At 50.7% G+C, this 20467-nt stretch overlaps 1 protein-coding gene across 8 annotated transcripts in view; it reads right to left on the bottom strand.

Moving 5' to 3' along the window:
- LOC147615868 (phospholipid scramblase family protein C343.06c-like) overlaps positions 1-20467 on the bottom strand; it is a 143051-nt gene that overhangs the window by 76874 nt on the left and 45710 nt on the right. For 3 of the 8 annotated variants that reach the window (XR_015262651.1, XR_015262650.1, XR_015262653.1), the window contains exons 10-12: positions 7113-7241; positions 6898-7010; positions 6665-6773 (exon numbers count right to left, since the gene is read on the bottom strand). Coding sequence is in view for 3 of the 8 variants with exons in the window: in XM_086778488.1 (XP_086634614.1) it covers positions 6734-6773; positions 6898-7010; positions 7113-7241 (282 nt within the window). In the remaining 5 variants the exon portion in view is untranslated. Of the gene's footprint in view, positions 1-6449; positions 6774-6897; positions 7011-7112; positions 7242-20467 lie in introns of those variants that run through there. The other 5 variants (XM_086778488.1, XM_086778490.1, XM_086778489.1 and 2 more) reach the window with 3 other exon arrangements.

Raw genomic sequence — 20467 nt, 5'->3', positions numbered from 1 at the left:
TCAACCGAGGGGCTTCAGAGACAGTTGGATGCCTTATAGGACTTTTGCACTCAGCACGACCTCTCTGTTAACCTTGGTAAAACCAAGGTAATGGTCTTCAATACCTCTCGCCCCTTCACATCGAGATTGAGCTTCACATATAGAGGGGATCTCGTGGAGATTGTATCATCCTATGTCTACCTTGGTGTCACTTTTAGTGGCCCACGCTTCACCATGCTTCCCGCAACACATGCCAAAGTGACACGGGGATATGCAGCCTTGAGCTTTTACTTGAGCGGCAGTGCTTCCAGGCACATTTCCAAGAAATTTATCCGATGAGGATTGGCAGCGAGTTGAGAGGACCCAGGTCATGATGTTCTCCCGTATGATCCGCAGCAAACCATCAGTCCCACACCAGATTATCCAAACAGAGTTTACAGCAGCCCATATGGTAGTGGATGCACTCTTCCAAATAGTCACATACCTCCATCGCATCAGTCACGTGCACTCTTCCCGAGGCTTGCCCTAGAGTCCTCAAGACAGACAACACTTGAAGGCCACTTTGGAGTTTCCACTTGGTTCTTAGTATATGGGCTCCACATGGACTGCCTACCCCCCTTTAGTACAGTTTGGACTCCCCTCTTCTCCGGCTCTCTCACGAGAGGATATCAACCAAGTTATCCAGTTAGATCTTCTCAGCCTCTACACCCATTGCACATGGATCACACCTCTAGAGCTCCCCACGAAGATGAACTTCTACAGAGATCACTTCCTCACTCTCACTGAGGATGGATTCATCCAGCAACCGGGCTACTTGAGTGTTCACATGTCCCATGCCACACGGATTGCAATTGGTCAGATACGGATTTCATCCCACCGCCTCAGAGTGGAGACCGGTAGAGCTGAGCGCATCTTCATAGCCGGGAAGCTCATACGGAGACCCAAAGAGGAGAGGATCTGCCGATTATGCCACACAGAGGTTGAGATGGAGGAGCATTACATATGCCTCTGCCCAGTATACTATGAAATCCTCAGGAGGTTTCACTATCTATTTCGTGAGGGATTTGGTTCACTCTCCAAGATCATTGACTTCCCGGACCAGCATTGCCTAGGCTTGTTCCTGCTTACGCTCCGTAGAACAGGCACACCTTCTTGAGAGAGCTTCGACCCCAGCCACCCCGCCCCCTCCCTCGCCAGCCAACCATCACCAGTTTCTTCCGAACCCAAGAGGTGGAGGACACCGATAGAGTGGATCTTGTGGACCCACCACGAGCTGCTTCGGACCTACCTCGCCCGAGAGGAGTTACCTTGGACGGAGCCTCTGCACTCCAGCATGCCCGATGCCTCCGGCCCCCTGGCCACGATCACCTCATTAACTCCAAATCCAGGACATGCTCCATCGCCATCGAGCTACCTTTCCACGTGACATAGCTAAGGGAGACCTCTCGTCCATACTCATTAGCCCCATGTTTGATATTTTGGAGAGTGGTATACCATCTACTCGGAGCTAATGCTCCTCTCATGTTTCGATGTTGTTAGTATTCCCTGATGAGTTTCCATGGACAGTTTTGTATCACCCCAGTGAGATAGGTATGTTTATGTTTTCTTTATGTTTTATTTTCCATTCCATGATGAGATATGCCATGGACATTATTGTATCACTTTGCTCTCATAGGCCCATTGGGTCTTTAGTAGATGCTTAATATATCTTTCTTTAATTCTCCCTAACCTTTCAGGGTACTTGTTTGAATGCAAGTCGATATCCAAGTGACCTACCGGGGCCTGTACTCAAGGCTCCCCACGACACATGTGAGCGAGCCCCGAGCATGTGACCACCAAGCAGACAAACCATGGGGTTCCAAATCAAAGGCTACCGGAGCCGCTCCTCAGAGGCTACTAGAGCAACAGACTGTTGTAGGGCCGGCCTGCGATAATTCCAAGTACACAAGAGACAAGCTGTAAATTTCTCCTCAAATGCTGGGCTAAAGCCACGCGCCCGCATCTCTATGAAAATCCATCTCATGCTCTAAGGCCAATGGCCCCGGATCGGGGTGCGGGCAAAGATCCTAGCCAAAAGGAAGTCCTTCCAAGGCTTACCGCCCGGAAGAAGACCTCGAACAATCAACTTGCCCAACAAGGCATGGCTCTTAATGGAGGGGTCGATGATGCCTAGACCACCTCTGTTCCGCGACCGGATGATCACTCTCCAAGACACTTTGGCCCAGGCAGGTTTCCCGTCTCACCGCCAACCCAAAGAAAGTTCCTGATCAAACGTTGGACCTGACCAATACATGCCCGGGAGAAAGACCAGCAGGAGGTGATGTACCGTATGGTGGCGAGAAGAACCTGGTTCGCCACCACAATCAGGCCAGCCAAGGAAAGCCTAGCAAAACTCTAGTATAGCAGTTTCTTCCGAATGCTCAAAAGAAGAGGGGCTCGCTACTGCTCCGAGGAGATGTCGATGCCAACCTGGCATCCAAGATAACGCACTGGAGTGCTCCTCAGGACCCACTAAAACGCCTCAACTGGATGCCAAGATTGGGCCAAGCGATCAGCCAACCCAAAATCCACACAACTTGTGCCAGTTGATATGTGCTCCAGATGCACAATAGAAAATCTCAATCGCCTCGCACAAGAATCATGCTATTGTCGAGATGGCAAGGAGTATGCATAATGGCAGGAAACTATCTAAATCCTTTTGGACTGAGACGATTAACACACGGCTCTATACATTCTTAACAAGGGTGCAACATAGACTCAAAGGAGGAGTGCAACATAGACTGTCAAAGGGATGGCTCCATTACAAGCCTACTCGGGTAAGAAACCTTCAACTGCACACTTGAAAGTCTTTGGGTGTGAATGTTATGTACATGTTCCACATGCTCAGAGGACCAAATTGGATGCCAAAAGCCAAAAACGCATCTTCTTGGGTTACAACATGGAGTCAAAGGGATATCGGCTCTATGACCCTCATGCAAAGAAGATTATAGTGAGCCGTGATGTAGTATTCCAAGAACAACCATGTCGGATGGAGGAGGAGCTTCCTTCTTCTTCATCATGCAACAAGGAAATCACCAAAGCAACACAACCTCCACATGCAACACAAGTTTCCTCGCATTCTGATGGAGGACAGCCTGCCCCATTTCCTATGGACATGGATTTTGAAGATGAAGAACAAGAGCATGATGTGCCACAAAAAGGTAAGCCATTCCCTAAGTAGTACAAGCAACTTTTGGATGGAGGAAAGCCTCCAGCCATCGAGGATGTTCGCAAATCCAGAAGGTTAGAGGAGCAAAACAAGGCTTGGAAGAATCTTGTGAATTTCGCTCTTATGTCAAAGGTACTAAAGATTCAAGTGCTTACCAAGGTAAGCCATTCCCTAAGTAGTACAAGCAACTTTTGGATGGAGGAAAACCTCCAGCCATCAAGGATGTTCGCAAGTCCAGAAGGTTAGAGGAGCAAAACAAGGCTTGGAAGAATCCTGTGAATTTATTTCGCTCTTATGTCAGAGGTACTAAAGATTCAAGAGCTTACCACCTTTGTTGAAGCACAAGGGGGTCTAAAGTGGATGACAGCCATGTAAGCAGAATATGACTCCATCCTCAAAAACCACACTTGGGACCTTGTAAATCGTCCTCCAAGGCTAACGTAACTGGCACCAAGTGGGTTTACAAAGCAAAATGCTAAGGTACAAGGCACAGCTAGGCGTCAAAGGTTTTGCACAAGCCAAAGGTTTTGTCTTTCAAAAAACTTTTGCTCCTACAGCCACGTTAACCACAATCCACACTGTTCTTGCATTGGCAGCGCAAGGGGGATGGCATGTTCTGTATTGGTCTCTTACGCAGCCCTTCAAATGCAAATTTATAAGTCTTTTGTGAGCAGGGGAAGTATATGGTCATTGTTCTCTATGTAGATGATGTCATCTTGATAAGGGATCACCAAAAAAAGATCTCACAAACACAACAGATGCATAGTGCAGAGTTTGAGATGACAGATCTAGGGCTCATGCATTATTATTTGTCTCGCAGAAGCCAGATGACATTGCCATCTCTCAGCAGAAATATGCAAGTGAGATAATCAAGCCATTTGGCATGACCAAATGCAAGCCAGTTGGCTGGCGATATGGTCTGTAGTGGATCTATTAAGTAGGACCAAGCTTTGCCTCAACCCCTGTTGCAGTTTTCCACAACTCATATGAATCAAGAATAGACCTTGAACTTCCAGAGAGTGCAATTTGCCCCATCCAACTTTCCGTGACCAAAACAGTGGAGGACGGGCACGAGTGGCTATGTTTTTTGCAAGTTGAACCATCTCTCCAAATTTGCCTTCAAATAGCAAACTACAAAACAAACTTTGCCTAGAGCCTATGCTCTGATACCATGTAAGAATACACAATAGTGGAAGCAGGAACAACACAATTCAAAGCACTACATTGTGAAAAGAAGTGAAGAGTAAACAATATTACTACTTACAAACTTTGATTACATATTGATGGATGTCGGTCCACCCGTGTGCTCTCGATAAGGAGATTTGATGGCACTCTCAACGGAGGATGTCTTGCTTACAAGAGTGCTTGAACACAATGAACTCAATGATGAACTAAGGCTGCCCAACTAGTCTATATATAGCACCTGAGGTCAGCATGGACCACGTCGGCCAACCCATGACTTGGTCCAAATTGACCAACCGGCCGCATCATCCAACTGGAAACTCCCACGGCCATCTAAAACCGTTTGGACCCTTAAATGGGTCCCACAACCCGAGAACAATGTCTTCGGTTTGCTCTATTTTGTAAGGTCCCCTATATGGTGAGTACCCGGGCACCGGGCAGTTCCCAAATTAGACACTAGATGGTGGCCAAATGTGGCCAGATGGTTAGGAGACAATTATGTAGACTTGGCACTTTGCCAAGTAGGATGCATGCTTGACCGCATTAGTGAGTGGTGGATAGCACATCCGTCATCCCAAAACCACATCTCATAAGGAGCTATGCACACATAGTGACACCATACCCACACACATTTGATTAAGAACCTATCACCCGGGGCCCTACCATTTGGACAACACTCTACTGCATATGCAACCATGTAAACACACCAAGGCACACCCACATCTACGACTCTGCCCAACCTAGAACCGACACAATAGAATGTTCCCACCCAATTGCTATGTATACACTCCCACATTGTGCAAATCCATGCTGACAATTATCTAACCTTATGCAGTGAGAGAAAAAAGTTAGAAATTTTCTGGCACACATACCAAAATGCGGGTAATTTCCACCATTGTTCCATGGATACATAAATGTACAAATACTGCCTCATGCATATCCAACCATGCCATCTTCCCCTTTCACGCCGAACTTTTTGCCATCGCAGTCCATCCTTCCTCAGACCTTGGAAGACTAGAAAGAAGCCCCTTGGCCATAATTCATTATTGGCCTGAATTTGGCGGATATTGGCAATGGATTTTCTCCTCCTCCTCCTTCCGCAGTTCCACATGCTTTGTACCGGTAGGTCTGGCTCTGAAGACCCACGTCTAGCATATACCTATGGTTAAGCAAAAACTTCCCCGTTTAGATGCCTAACCCCCAGTCCCTAGTTAACCTAACCCGTGGTTAATCATGTTAACCCTGCTAGGGCCTTGGGGTGTAACAGGATCCCTCTTCACCACATACACCTACACTAGTTCAAGAGGTTAAGGGTCAACTTTTCATTGCCCCTTCCATCATCATTATTACCCACCTGATTCTTGTTCATTATTTATCTTTCGAGAACCTATTTCTTGAGTGTTACTAAAACCTTCCAAATAGAATTGAGGTTGATCAAAGCATGGTGATATATCTGGATTACATGTTACACAAGGCTTGAGACTCTTGGACCATACAAAACTCTAGAGCTATATCGTCAATTGTGGTTAGAGTGCTTGCACTTGCATAATTGTTCTTCTTAAGATGGGGGCCTTCCCCTAGAGTTAGGAACCTTCCTTTATGCTCCCCCCCCCTTCAACACTTCAATGGTGAACTGAATCTAGTGATTAGCATGCGGATTTCTTCAGTGATCTCACCAGCTTCTAGACGTGATTAAGGATTAGTAAGAGACACCCATATAAAAAAACATGTTAGATGTCCAGGTGAGCCCCACCACAGGACGTAAGAAGGGTGCATGATCGTCTTCCTTTGCACTCGTGCTCTGTTGAGAAAATGACTCCTGCTAATTTACAGGTTCTCTGACTAGTCTTTTTGTAGGCACAATGACCCTTCATGAGGATCACATCTCAGCTATAGTAAAAAAATGATGTACTCACAAAGACTGGTACTAGCCCCCATCTCACACCAAAGGCAAACATCTTGAACATCAAAGGGAGGCAAGAGCATGCTCTCCATCCCTTCTTCTAGCTCACTATGCACTAGTGCTTGCAATGTGCAAGGATAGCTTAAATCATGATGATTAGAACAGCAGTCCTACTAGCAGAGGTAAACCTTTTCTGAGATAAATTCGATTGAACATGAATGGGTTCACGGACATCCCAGATTGCACCACATGGCCCACCCATCAGTGTTCCAAAACTTGTTGGGCTCTATATTCATTTATTATCCTCGTGAAAAAAAACCCAAACATTTCAGTTTTTGAAAGAGAAAAAGAAAGCAGCTACAAGAATAATGTTTGGCAGGTTACTCGCTTACTCCTGGCAAGATAAGACATTGTGTTGCAGCCAACCATGGTGCATGCATCATGGGGACATTTTCTTTACATTATTCTCCACTTCCCATGAAAAAAGGAATCGGAATAAGCCTGTAAATAGTAATCATAGGAATTTAAATGAGCCTTTTTCTTTTGTTTATCGAGCACTAATAAATACATCAAAAAACAAGTATACACGGATCTAAGTTCATTATCTAAAACAGATTAGTCTTACCATGCACCCCCACTATGCCTCGAGAAGTAATCATTGTCAAGAGAAACCACAAGAGCTAGTGTGCATGCTCTCTCATTCACAGTCAATGGACGGTCGGCTGTAAACGTAACATTCTGCACACATCCAACATATTACAATAACTTATGCGGCTCAATAATGTTTCATTTTTTAAAAATTCTCAAATGGATGGACAGACTCCCGTAGGATTTATGTACCGCGCTCTCAGACTCCACATCAACTTCACAAGCTTGTTCCGTGGCCACAGTTTGTGATGCCAAACTTGGTCCATCATCAGAAGAAACCTCCCCAAATCTTACTATATACTGACCAGCATCAGTTAGCGTCTGCATTGCAAGAGGCAAAGCTTAGCAATAAAGCGAAGGCACCAGTAGCAGGAGGTGCCCCAAAAGATGTAATTATTGCTTACATTCCCTAAATCACATAAACAATCTACCAGCAAAATGAGCTAAGACATTAAAAGAACAGAAATGGTGTACCGCGGAGCTGAAAAGCTCCGCGAGCTAGTGCGCAGCCCTCCCCACCTTTCTGGACTGTGTATCCCGCTCCACAAACCACTTCATGGTACTGCTGCTCCTCCACTCCTGCCTTTGTGGGCACCCATCATCCCCACCCATGCCCCCGCCCCCACGGCCCGTCCTGGTCTCCTTGATTTGACACCCTGCCCTTGCTTTCTTTGTCTTTGTGTGTTTGTCTTGTGTGCCTATTTTCCCATGCTGCTGTATAGCTTTCCGCTTTGATCTTTCATGGTAGCTATTAGCGTTTTTTCCTCTATCGGAGGATTTCATGGCAGCTGCTCCATCTCCCCCAACCCAGGCTGGCCTCAACTACCAATTCTCAGATGCAGACCTCCAGCCCCACTCTTCCTCTGTTGCCTCCTTGAAGATAAAGACTCTGTAACAATGGTGAGCCACGGGCATAATAAGTGGTCAAGTACATATTAGTTTAGGTGATGGTATAAGTTTAGGCATGGGCATAGGTTAATATGTGGGAAAGGAGGGCCAAGTATATAAGACAACTATGGGACCTAATCAAGAGATAATCATTGTACTAATCGTTTGCTAATACATTTTCTTGGAGTGCTTATGCAACCTTGGCTATGTAGAAGTAAGCTTTCTTCTATCTTGTGCCCACTCAAGCTCTAATGGGACTTACCTCTCTTGCATTGGTATCAGAGCAAGTGCTTTGATCCTCTCTTTTCTTGCTCAAAACTTTTTTTTTCTCTCCCCCAAAAAAAAAAAAGATTTCTGTAATTTCCCTATTTTCCTGAAATATTCTTGATGCCTCTCTTCCAAACGCTAGATCTGCTCAAGCACATCTAAGTTTAGTGGAGTTAGGTGAATCTTGTGAGCTTTGCTGGCTGTAGTTAGGGTTCTTGGCTATGTTTTCAAAAACTACATGAACAGGCGACAAGCTCTTGCAGCATGCTCATTAGTGCAAATCTGAGACGGAAGCACGGATCTGAGCATGTAGTGGCTGTGTCGTAGCCATTTGAAGCTTTCTCTCAGAGATATATGCATTTCAGAGGCGGTTTGGTGCAGATCCTAGGCAGAGTAGCTGTGTTGCAGCCGTTTGAAGCCTCTTCACAGGGCCATATCTCGTAGTAAGCCGAGCGAATGAACATATAATGGGCCTCATCCTCTATTGCTTCTGTGGTGCATATTGGGCATGTCCTCTCCTCATGTGGGATATCCTCAGCTCTACTAGTCTCTACTCTGAGGCAGTGGGAGGATACCCTGAGCTGGCCGATCGTGATACGCATAGCATGTGACGTGTGTATCTGTATGTATCCCGAGATCTCAAAGAATCCATCCTCCAAGAGTCTCAAGAAGTGATCTCTCTAGAACTCACACTTCTTACCAATCTCTGACGGAGACACCCATGTCTGGTGTATGTGTAGCCCAAGTAGATTTAACCGGATGATCCGGTTGATCAATCGCTACCTCTCCCTCTCGCAGCATAATTGCATAGAGGACTAGTGCTAGTGGTGGGAAGCGATCTATGTTAAGCGTGTATACATGCTGAATATAAGTGACAGTCTGAAAAAGGGCATCTGTAACCAGTGGGGCCACCCCAAACACTGCATTAAGAATTTCATGTGGTAGAGATGGCTTACTCCTGATCATGCGTGACAAAATCATCACCTGTAGCCTCTCTATGCCCTCCACTGATCCTTCCCTAGGCCTGGTCGCCAAAAGGTTGCACCATCCATAGCCGTTGGTTGTACTAGAGTATCAAAGAGCCAGCACTTAGTGCGAGGTGCTTGGAAATGTGCGTGGAAACATTGTATCTCCATACGGCCCTACGGGCTAGGGACGCATGCTCCTCGCAAGTCAGTCAGTGGCAGCTATAGTCATGCAGAACAAAGGGCCTGTAAAAGTGACTCCTAGATACACATACTTTTGCACAATCACCACTGGTGCATCTCTGTATATGAAAGAAAATCGTGAGGCGACTGCCTAAGATGTGTTGAAGACCATAACCTTGGTTTTGCCCAAATTGACCGTAAGGTCTCTCCCCCTGCAAAATCTGTCCAATTTTAAGTGTTTCTGTAAACCCTCGGCTGAATCTGAGATCAAGACAATGTCGTCAGCATATAGCAATATGGGCACTACTGACTAAGCCAATGGTGAACCTCTACCTCCGAAACTATCCACAAATACTGCAATCTCATCAATGTATAGGCCAAAGAGTGTAGGTGAGAGTGGGCAGCCATACTTAACCCCAATAGTGCTACATATATCTCCCGAGGTCCCACCGGGTGCACGTACTTGACCGAGTACTGCCTCATATAGTGCCATCACACCCCATATCATCTCATGTGAGAACTGGAGCTCCTGCAAGCGTCCTATCAGACGGGATCGACGGAAGGAGTCAAAGGCTTTGCGGAAAGCCACAAAGAAGCAATAAACATGTCTCTTTGAGGACCACGCCTCCTCTATGATAGCCCGTAAAGTAAAGATATGTGGAGAAGTTTCTCCTGAAGCGTGCCTGGCCTAATGCTCTATTTCCCATCCTCTCTGCCATAGAGCTAATCATATCCTCTAGTACTGCCCCATAGATCTTGGCCATTGTGTGACCAATCATGATAGTCTTATAGTTACCTGGGTCGTGGGGTCTTCTGCTTTGTGGATGGGAACAATGGTGTTGGTAGTCCAGGAGGGTGGGAAGCCTTCACAAAGTGCTCTTTTAAAAAGACTAGCAAGAATGGGAGCCAATACATGGTGCCTGTGGGCAAAATGTTCCGTGCGTAGATCCTCATGATCTTTTGCTCTCCCATTATGCAGCTTTTTAAGAGCCCTAGTGACATTGGGGAGATCAAAGAGATAAGATGATGTAGGCCGGGGGATGTGTGACATTTGTGGTATAGGTTGGTCTGGCACATCATACAACTGTGGTGCATAGGCTTCCCAAAGGCTGGGATCTGAGAGAGAGAGAGAGAGAGAGAGAGAGAGGAGTAGAGATCAAGTATGAGAGAGATTGCACAACTTGAATGGTACTCATAATATGTGCGTGAAGGACCTAAGTACATGCTTTATAGGCACCAAGGTCTTATCTTTTGACCCTAAATAAGAGGGTGTTCACACCTAGAGTGTTCACATCACTAAGGACACTTAACTGAACTCCAGACTAACTCCAAAATACCCAATAAACCCCCTTCGGAGTGATGGTGGAGTTGCATGCATAACCTTCAATAGTCCCGTACTCCAGCACAAGCAAAGACCAGACATGAAACCCACAACAACAGGCTCAGTGGCTCATGAACATGGCTCAGAGGCTGAAAGCATGGCTCAAAGATTTATAAAGCATGGCTCAGGTCAAGTCCTGCCTAGGGGACAAAGACAGCCTACATCGGCATACACCCCCCCCCCTCTTTCCTCGTGGTGAACAGGGACAAAAAGGGAATGATGGAGAGGAGCCTTTTATAGAAACAAGGCGTTACAAAATCCAAACATATCCAAAATATAGAACTCCTGTTTTGGGGGACTACCTGAGCAAAGAACCCAACACAGTTACACATACAATTGAAAAGATAGATTTTTGGAAGTTAACAAACGTATTATGATCTAATGTCGTCCTCTTGCGTCGACGTTTCCAAGACTCCGACGCTTGATGGTCATGTGTGGAACGTGTACTTACAGGAACAGATGTTTCGCAATGATGCTTGGAGTACTGACGGTTATAATCTTTTTCGGCATGAGTGCTAGGACAGAGGACCTTTCCCTACCCTAGGGAAAGGATAAGGTCCTCCATGATACTTTGTCTCAAAATATTAATGATATGAGCACTAAGTATCTTTTTTTTTTTTCTTTTTGGAAAAACGATCCTTCTATTAGTTAATGAGAAAACGCCATAAGGCTACAAAGCTCACCTCACAAGGAGGGATAAAAAACACACAGTGAACACCTGAGCTCCACCCCCGTGGCTGGCCGCTCTCTGGGGGGGGGCTACCTAGTAGTACATGTGGGAGGTGAGAAGAGCCAAACTAGAGGCCTATAGTGCCAAGTGACATCCTCGCCCCTCGCGATGAGGAAAGGGCCAGGCTGCAAAGTGCGGAGGAAAGCCTTGCGGCGACCTCTCATGCGATCCGAGTCGCCCTGAAGTTTCCCCCAGTGTCCTCTCAAGGTGTGAATGATGTCCACCCAGAGGGCCTGTATGACCTCCGCCGGTGGAGTCGCCTGGTGGTCAATGGCCTCCCTGCATCGGGCTCTCCATATGTGCCAAGCCGTCATGCTGCTGATCATCTCCCATCTGTGCCCGTCCCCCTCCTGGGAGACCGCCGAAGAGAAGTCTGGCGTCGGAACCATCGCCATCGCCCTGTCCAAAGACCTGGATGGTCGCACTGCCAGGGACGTCCTCATATCCAAGGGCCGGGCCGCTGTCCGTGGCCCAAGCCACCGCACCCCACGTCACCATCATCTCACCTGGCGAGCCTGCAAAAACCATCCTGAGAGCGCGCTGCCAGACCTGCTGTGCCTGTGGGCAATCCCATAAGCAGTGCCGCTGCGACTCCTGTGCATGGCCGCACCGAGGGCAGGACGTTGGGTGTCTGCCAAAAGCTAGCCAGGCCCCCACAGCCAGTCCTCTATGCGCTGTAAGCCAGAGAAAAAGCGTCACCTTCCGGGGGCAGAAGCTGGCCCAAAGGCGCTGCCAGAAGTCCCTGAGGAAGGCAGGGGAGAGCCCCTGTCGCCGCCAATGCTCGGCCGCCGCCGGGGTGCCCGCTATCCTGTGCCTCTGAATCCGTCGCCCCAGCCTCGCTGTGTACTGAAAAAAGGGGATGCCTGGGCTGGTAGGGGCCGAGTAGGGATCTCGCCAAAACCACTCACCTCGATCCCACTGAAGGCAAATAAGAGGCCTGCTGTCCCAAGCCCATAATCTCCAAGAAAAGTCCTCCCCTATCGAGGCCGGTGAGGGGTCTACATGCCACTGTCTCTGATGAAAGCCGACCACCCGCACCCTCTGAAAAATACAACCCTGGAGCTCATCCAAATCTAGTCGTGTCCTCTGAAGCTGGCCACTCTCTCCCACCTCGAAAGTGAGTGGGGCGACTCTCTCTGCTGAGCCGCAGACCGCTAGAAGGATCTCATGCCGAGTAAAGACGCCCATCCACTGTGGGAGAGAGAGGGTCCTGTACTGGGGTCCGCCACTCCCAGGGGATGGCCACCTCAATGTCCTGCCTCATCAACTCTCTGCCCCTCATCCCGCTGAGTCTCCTCTCCTGACCCTCTAGAGGCAGCTGCTGAAAACATATCCAGTTGTCTAGGGACTGGGCTGGGCCGGAGCTCAACGGGCCCCACGACACGTGAGACCGCAATCCAACCATATGACCACTGGGAAGTCGGATCAAGGGGTTCCAGATCAATGGCTGCCTCAGGCGCTCCTCATCGGTGCCCGGGGGAGTCTGGAAGAGTGACGGCCTTAGATGCGCCCAGGCCCTCAGAAGGCTAGCTGCAAAACGCTCCTCGAAGCCAAGGCCCACTCCTCTGGATCGCTGCTCTGTAAAGATCCACCTGATGCTGGGGGTCCAGGGGCCGCTAAGAGAAGCAGTGCGGCTAAGAATCCTGGAAACAAGAAACTCCTTCCACGGCTCAGCACCTGGTAGGAGGCCACGAACCACCAACTTGCCAAGCAAAGCTCGGCTTTGGCAAATAGGATCAACAATGCCCAGGCCGCCTCTCTCCCTCGGCTGAGTGATCACAGCCCATGCCACCTTGGCCCTGGCGGGCCGCCCGTCGCCACCGGACCAAAGAAAGTTCCTGATGAGCCTCTGCACCTGGCCAATGCACGCCCGAGAGTAGGCCCAGCAAGAAGTGATGTACCACATGGTAGCAAGCAGAACCTGGTTGGCCACAACCACTCGGCCAGCCAGAGATAAACGAGCGGTACTCCAATACAGAAGCTTCTTCCGAATGCTCAGAAGAAGGGGGGCTATCTGCTGCTCCGGAGATATGTCAATGCCCACATAGCATCCCAAATAGCGCACTGTAGTGCCGGGGGGCAGCCACCACTGAAAACCATCAACTGGCCTCCAAGTCGGGGGGGGGCATAGAACTGACCCACAACCCACACGACTTGTGCCAGTTGATCAAAGCGCCCGAAGCTCTGCAAAACCTGTCCATGGCTGAGGCGAAGCGCCGGAGGTTCTCCTCTCCTCCCTGAAGATAGACAGCAGTGTCATCCGCAAACTCCGAGTCTAGGAGCTCCTCCGAAGTGCGGATGGGGAGCTGGAGGCCCCGCAAACCTGTATCCTGTGCCGTCAAAAAAGTGCTCATGGCCTCCGCCACAAAAAGAAAAAGAAAGGGCGCCAAGGGGCACCCCTGCCGCACCGAGCGCGAGAGCTGGAACCTCTCTCCGTGCACGCCCTGTATCAGCACCTGGCTATGAGCCGATGTGTAGAGTGCAGAGACCCCACGGATCCACTGAGGGGGGAAGCTCATCCTCTCCATAGTGCCTTCCAAGAAGGCCCAGTCCACCCGATCATATGCCTTCTCGAAGTCGAGAAGGAGCACTGCCAGATCCTCCTGCCGAAATCTAGCCAAAGCAGTAGCCTCCCAGAAAGAGAAGATGTTATCCAGGATGCTCCTATCCTGGATGAAGCCTGTCTGCGTGGAGTGGATGATGTCCGGAAGGTCAGGCTGAAGCCGCCTGCTGATCGCCTTAGCTAGGACCTTGTAGGCTGTGCCTAGCAAGGTGATCGGTCTCCACTGTCTAATCTCCAGTCTGTCTCCTCCCTCTTTGGGGATCAAGTGAATCAACCCCTCTGCCATGCTGTCCGGCATGTCTCCCGACTCCATAATCTCCTGGAATGCCAATCTGAAACCCCTATGCAAGAGACCCCAGTACCTCTGGAAGAAAGCCACTGAGAGACCGTCCTCTCCTGGGCATTTGCCCCGAGGAAGTGCCTGAAGAGCCTCCTCCAGTTCCATATCCGAGAAGGGGGAGAGAAGGGAGTGCTGCAAATGGGCCGGCACAACCGGTCTCCTGAAGCTCCAGACTGCCTCCCGAGCCTCTCTCACCCTGTCATCAGCTGGCTCAGCAGAGAGCAGATCCCTGTAAAAATCTGTGGCTATCGCCCGAACCCTGGGGGGATCCACCACAACCTGGCCATCAGCTTGCCGAAGACGCCTGAGACCCTCTCGTCTAAAGCGCGGCCCTGTCGCCTCAAAGAAATCTCGAGTCACTCTGTCTCCAGCCTGTGTCCAAAAAGAAGCCCGAGCATGGAATCGAAACTCCACCCTCCTCTCCTCGATGGATCTGATCTCTGTGCGAGCTGACTCCATCTGCTCTGAAATCCAAGGACTCGTAGGATCCCTCTCCTGGAGTCTCTGAAGGGACGCTAGACTCCTCCGCAGGCTCCTCTCCTGCTCTCTGAAGGCCTCCAGATGGTCCAGGGCAGCCTGTCTGAGCATCCTACTCATCTCCTGCAAGCCCCTGGCAAGATCGCTGGCTGCCGATCCTCTCCTGAACTGCAGCTCCTGCCAGACCTGCTCAACTCTGGTCGCAATCTCGGGCTCCTCTATGAGACAATCTGGAATCCGGACGCTCTGGCCTCGCTCTCCTCTCGTAGGGTCCTCTATCTGGAGAAGCACTGGAAAGTGGTCTGAAAACGAGGAGCCTGCAAGTATGCCCACAGTGCCACCTCTATCACAAGCCCACCCATCAATGTAAAACCTGTCGATGCGGGAAAGGTTAACTCCTGTGGCCCGTCTATCCGAGCGCGAGAAAGATAAACTCCCCTGCAACCTGCCAAACTCCGAGAGAGTCCACGGATCCTGGCCTCTCACCTGCAGCACTAGTTCCTCCCAGGCAGCGAGCTCCGGCCCATGAATGGTCTCCTAGCTGCCCCCCATCCTGTCCTCTGCATCCTCCAGCATGTTGCAATCCCCCCCTAGGCACCAATGGTCTGCCATGGGGAGGGACTGCCTAATGGTGCTCCAGAACTCGGCTCTCCTCCCGGTCGCCCCATTAGGGGCGTAGAAGTTCAGGAAGCCAATGCAGTCTTCCCCAACCCGAAGGATGATCCACTGCGCTTGACCCTGGACCAGAGTGCCAGAATCCACAACCTCGGATAGAAGCTGCTCGTTGACTGAGATGCATACTCCACCCTGGTTCCCCTGGGAGCCATATGCCGGTGACCAAAAAGTGACTCCTGCCTGGCAAGATCTTCCCGCAGGTGCGGGTACGCCCGGCAGAAAGGTGGTGTTCCTGGATGAAAAGGATATCTATGGGTCCTCCAACGAGAGCCCTCTGGATCTCCTGGCGAAGTCTGCCCCGACCAATGTAGCAGCGATGTCCACCGAGACCCTGGATGTTCCATGAGAGGATCCTCATGGATGAGCTATGGCAAGTGACGCAGCCGCCACTGGCTCACCCCTCTCAGTCGGCCCGGATGATCTGCCCTCCACTCTGTGAGTCTTGGGCGCCGGCTTGGAGGGAGAATAGTCACTGTCTGTCCGGGTGCGGAGTCTCTCCAAAAAGAGGGTGACCTGTCTCTGTGTCCAGCCCCACTCCGCCTTCGCCCTGTCCAGGGCATAGGCGTGAGACCAATCCTCTGCATATATGTATCTAAAGGTAGGCTGCACCCTCGGGGCGGCATGGAGGAGAATCAGTAGCACCGCCTCAACAGAGGTGTGGACCGGATCCGCCCGCCAGTCTCCTATACCAAACAAGCTCATGCGGGCTGAGTGTAATCGGGTCTGCAGTAGGTCCGTGAGCCCCAAGTCACTGAAGTGGTGAGAAAACTCCAGTATCTGATCACGCAAAACTTCCTCTACAGAGTTGCAATCCCATGCTGTGTCTGGGGCAACACTGAGAGGAAAGGAGAAGGCCACCATGCTGCCCACCACTGAAGGAGAGCGAGAGGGATGGCACACCACGCAAACTCGCAAGGGCGCGACCAGTGTCTCGAACGGGCCAGCATCCAGCTGGAGGCACCTGAAAAAACCGTAATCCACTGGGAGCCCCATCACTCGCGGGGGCCCCCCAGGGGAGGCTGGAGAGAACTCTGTGGCGGGCGAAGCTAGGATCGCCATCTCCACCGGCCCGGAGTGGCGGTGGAACAGCCGCTGGACTGAACTATGGCCTACCCAGCTGCACTGCCCCGGGGCAGTGGGTGGTCTGGCGGAGTATCCTGGAGAGGCCAAGGGAGGGATGGGGGCTCGCGGAGAGGAGGGGGGAGAGCGAGGAGAGGATGGAGAGGCATCTGCCAGAGGATAGGTGTCAGGGGGGGGGCTGCCGGGGGAGGGGAGAGGGGGGGGGGGGCTGCCGGGGGAGGGGAGAGGGGGGGGTGGAAGGAGTGCTCTCCGGGTGAGGGGAAGAGGAGCCGAGGGTCGCAGAGTGCGGCCCGGGATCCTCAGGAATCTGCTCCATGGAGGAGGCGGGGCCCCCGCGGGGGGAGGCGGGAGCGAGGTCTCCACGTGGGGGGTGTCAGAATATGCAGCGGAAATGATATCCAAACTTGGGTAGACAAGAGCAAGTAGACTGCAGAAAATAATCAGCACAAGAAACACAGAGAGATGTGTGTAAACTCTTCTCTATACACAAGATCCCGGAGATAACTGAATGAGAAAGTGGAGGAGGATGGGGGGGAATATATACAAGCCCATGAGGGCAGTCGGCCAGCTCTGGAAGAGGCCCACGACTCACAAAATGTCCACGACTGCTGAAAAACAGCAGTCGGCCAGCATCTGGTGCCCCACATCTGCTCAGAACAAGTCGGCCAGCACTCAGATAGCCCACGACTGCTACAGATGCAGTCGGCCAGCCTCAGAGTGGTCCTGGCATCACCTGGCAGCCCTCCAGCCACTAGGAAAAAATGGGAAAAATAGGGAAAAAATACGGGGAGTGTGGAAAAATGATATACGGGCGGGCACACCCACAACAGAGGCCCTGGTGTATACAAATAGACAGGAGATGACTTCTAACACCCCCTCTCAGCTCCTGGCTGTGTAACCAACCCCAGGGAGCTGGAGTGCCGCCTGAGCGTAGCCTGAGGTAGTGACTTCGTGAAGAGGTCCGCCGCATTGTCCTCCGTCGAACAATAAAGTAGCAAGATGTCACCCGCCAAGATCTTCTCACGAACAAAGTGATACTGTATCTCTATATGCTTGGTCCGGGCATGGAAAACCGGGTTCCGAGCAATAGCTATACAACTCTGGTTATCACACTGGATGACTGTGGGCTCCCTCTGTGGAAACCCCATCTCGCCAAGCAGCCTCCGCAGCCATACAACCTCACAAGCAGCACCACAAGCAGCCCGATACTCTGCCTCTGTCGAAGAAAGGGCAATAGTCGGCTGCTTCTTGCTGCTCCAAGAAACCGCTCCTGAGCCGAGGGTAAAAGTGTATCCTGAAGTAGATCTCCTCGTGTCTGGATCTCCTCCCCAATCTGAGTCACTCCATCCTTGGAGCTTGACTCCATTCCCTCCTGTGTAAAAGAGTCCCAGATCCTTCGTACTCTGCAGATACCGCAAGATCCGCAATCCTGCGTCCCAATGAGTCTTCAATGGCGTCTGCATAAAAGAGCTCAACAGCCCCACGGAGAAGCTCAAGTCCAATCTGGTGTTCAGCAACCAGATCAATGAACCAACCAACTTCCGGTACTGCGAGGCATCAACTGGCTCACAAGGATCTGTAACGGTTAACTTTGTGTTCGGGTCCATCGGCGAAGTAATAGGCTTGCAGTTCTCCATCCCAAAGGCCTCAAGCAACTCATGAACATACCGCTGCTGAGAGACGAAAAACCCCCTCTGGGTCTGCCAGATCTCCAATCCCAAGAAGAAGTGGAGTAAGCCTAAGTCGGTCATCTCAAACTCCTGTGACAAGGCAGCCTTCGTCACTCCGATGTGCTCCACAAGACCGCCGGTGAGAATGAGATCATCCACATAAAGGATGATGAGTGTGACCATGCCGCGTTCCCGAAAGAGATACAGGTTCGGATCTGCAACCGATCTCTGGAATCCAGTCCGAATAAAGAAGGAATCAATCTTCTGATTCCAAGCCCGCGGAGCCTGCTTAAGACCATACAAGGCCTTACGTAACCTGTAAACCATCCCTTCCGATCCTGGAACAATGAAGCCTGGAGGCTGCTCAACGTACACCTCCTCCTGCAGGTCACCATTAAGGAACGCCGACTTTACATCCATCTGGTACACGGGCCACCTCTGAGAAGAAGCAAGGGCAAGAACGGTCCGTATCGTGGTCATCCGCGCTGTCGGTGCAAAGGTATCCTCGTAGTCGATGCCTGGCCGCTGAGCATAACCCTTAGCCACGAGCCTGGCTTTGTGTTTGTCCACCGACCCATCAGCCGCGTACTTGGTCTTAAAGACCCATTTGACACCAATGACTGACCACTTCGACGGCCTCGGTACCAACTCCCAAGTGTTGTTCTTCTCGATGGCGTCAAGTTCCACCTGCATGGCTTCCCTCCAAGTATCCTGTGAAAGGGCTTCCTTTACGGAAGTGGGCTCTTTATCCCGCATGATACGAGACATAAGAGCATAGTTCACCTGAAGAAGCTCCGCCGTGTTGCTTTTATCTCGAACTCGATGTGATCTTCGAGGGCCGTCCTCTGTGGTCCACTCGGAGGGTAGCTCCGTGACACCTGACTCCCGAAGGGTGTCCATCAACCACCTAGGTACTCGAACAGATCGTGGAGCCTCCTGTGGTCGCGGGGGCTCAACTCCAGCTGCGGGCTCAACCTCCTGTGATGACTGAGGTGGATCAACTGGAGTGATAGACTGGGAATCATCATCAGACTCTGGATCTCCAAGAAGTGGCGGCTCCTCGACAGTGGATGCTGGAACATGCTCATCAAAGACCACATCCCGGCTGACAACAATCTCGTTCCTCTCTGGATCATACAACCTGTATCCCTTGGAAAGAGAGTTATACCCCACAAATACCAGCTTGCGGGACTTGGAGTCAAGCTTCCCCCTCTGCTTCTTCGGAATATGTACATACGCGTCACTCCCAAAGACACGGAAGTGCGAGACATCGGGTTTCCTGCCAAAATATGCCTCAAATGGAGTCATATGGGGTACAGAAGTCGTCGGAGAGCGGTTAATGGTATGGACAGCTGTCGCCACAGCCTCACCCCACAGTGGACGAGGAAGATCTCGATGCTCCAGCATGGTCCTCGCCATCTCCACCACAGTCCTGTTCTTACGTTCAACAACTCCATTCTCCGAAGGCGATCCGGTATTGGCCAATTCCCTCTTGATGCCATGATCTGCACAAAACCGAAAGAATACAGTCGAGGAGAATTCCCCTCCTTTGTCAGCCCTGAGAGTCTTGACCTGAAATCCAGACTCTTTCTCCACCATCACGTGCCAATCCTTGAACCGAGCAAAAGCCTGGTCCTTCTGTGATAGAAAGTAGACCCACGTGAATCTGGTACAATCATCAACAAGCAGCATGAAGTAGAGAGATCCTCCCAAGGATGGTATCTGCTGTGGTCCACACAAGTCAGTGTGAATCAACTCCAAAGGTTTTGAAGCCCGCCTGGAAGCCTGCTTCGGAAAGGATTCCCTGTGCTGCTTACCACGTATGCAAGAACTGCAGCGTCCTTGCCTACTACCAACATCTGGCAAGCCAACCACCATCTGGTCCCGGAAGGCGCGCCGCAAAGCATCCACATTCAAGTGGCCAAAACGAAAGTGCCACAAGTCTCCGACCTGAGAGCCTGTCTCAGTGAGGAGAGTGCAGAGAGTTTGTAGATACCGTTCTCCACACCGCCTTCCCAAACAACTTTGCCTGTCTCACGGTCCCTTAGAGCAACTGAATGCTCCTCAAATTCCACCCGAAAGCCAGTCTTGCATACCTCATGCACTGACAAAAGATGAAAGCCCAGAGCAGGGACATAAAGAACACGGGAAGCATGCTTGCCCCCCTTGCCGTCGGGAATGATCTCCATCCGGCCCTCACTATGAATCGGAATAGTGGAATTATCACCAATAAAGATACGACCTGACTGCCGCTTCAGATCCAGGAAGAAGTCACGGGATGGAGTCATGTGCCTGGAAGCACCACTGTCGAGAATCCATTCCCGAGTA

This window comes from Cibotium barometz, chromosome 39 (genome assembly GCF_041138505.1).
Source record: "Cibotium barometz isolate CiBa-2024 chromosome 39, ASM4113850v1, whole genome shotgun sequence".
In the NCBI taxonomy this organism is placed as follows: Eukaryota; Viridiplantae; Streptophyta; class Polypodiopsida; order Cyatheales; family Cibotiaceae; genus Cibotium; species Cibotium barometz.
This window is presented reverse-complemented; position numbering and strand designations above follow the sequence as displayed.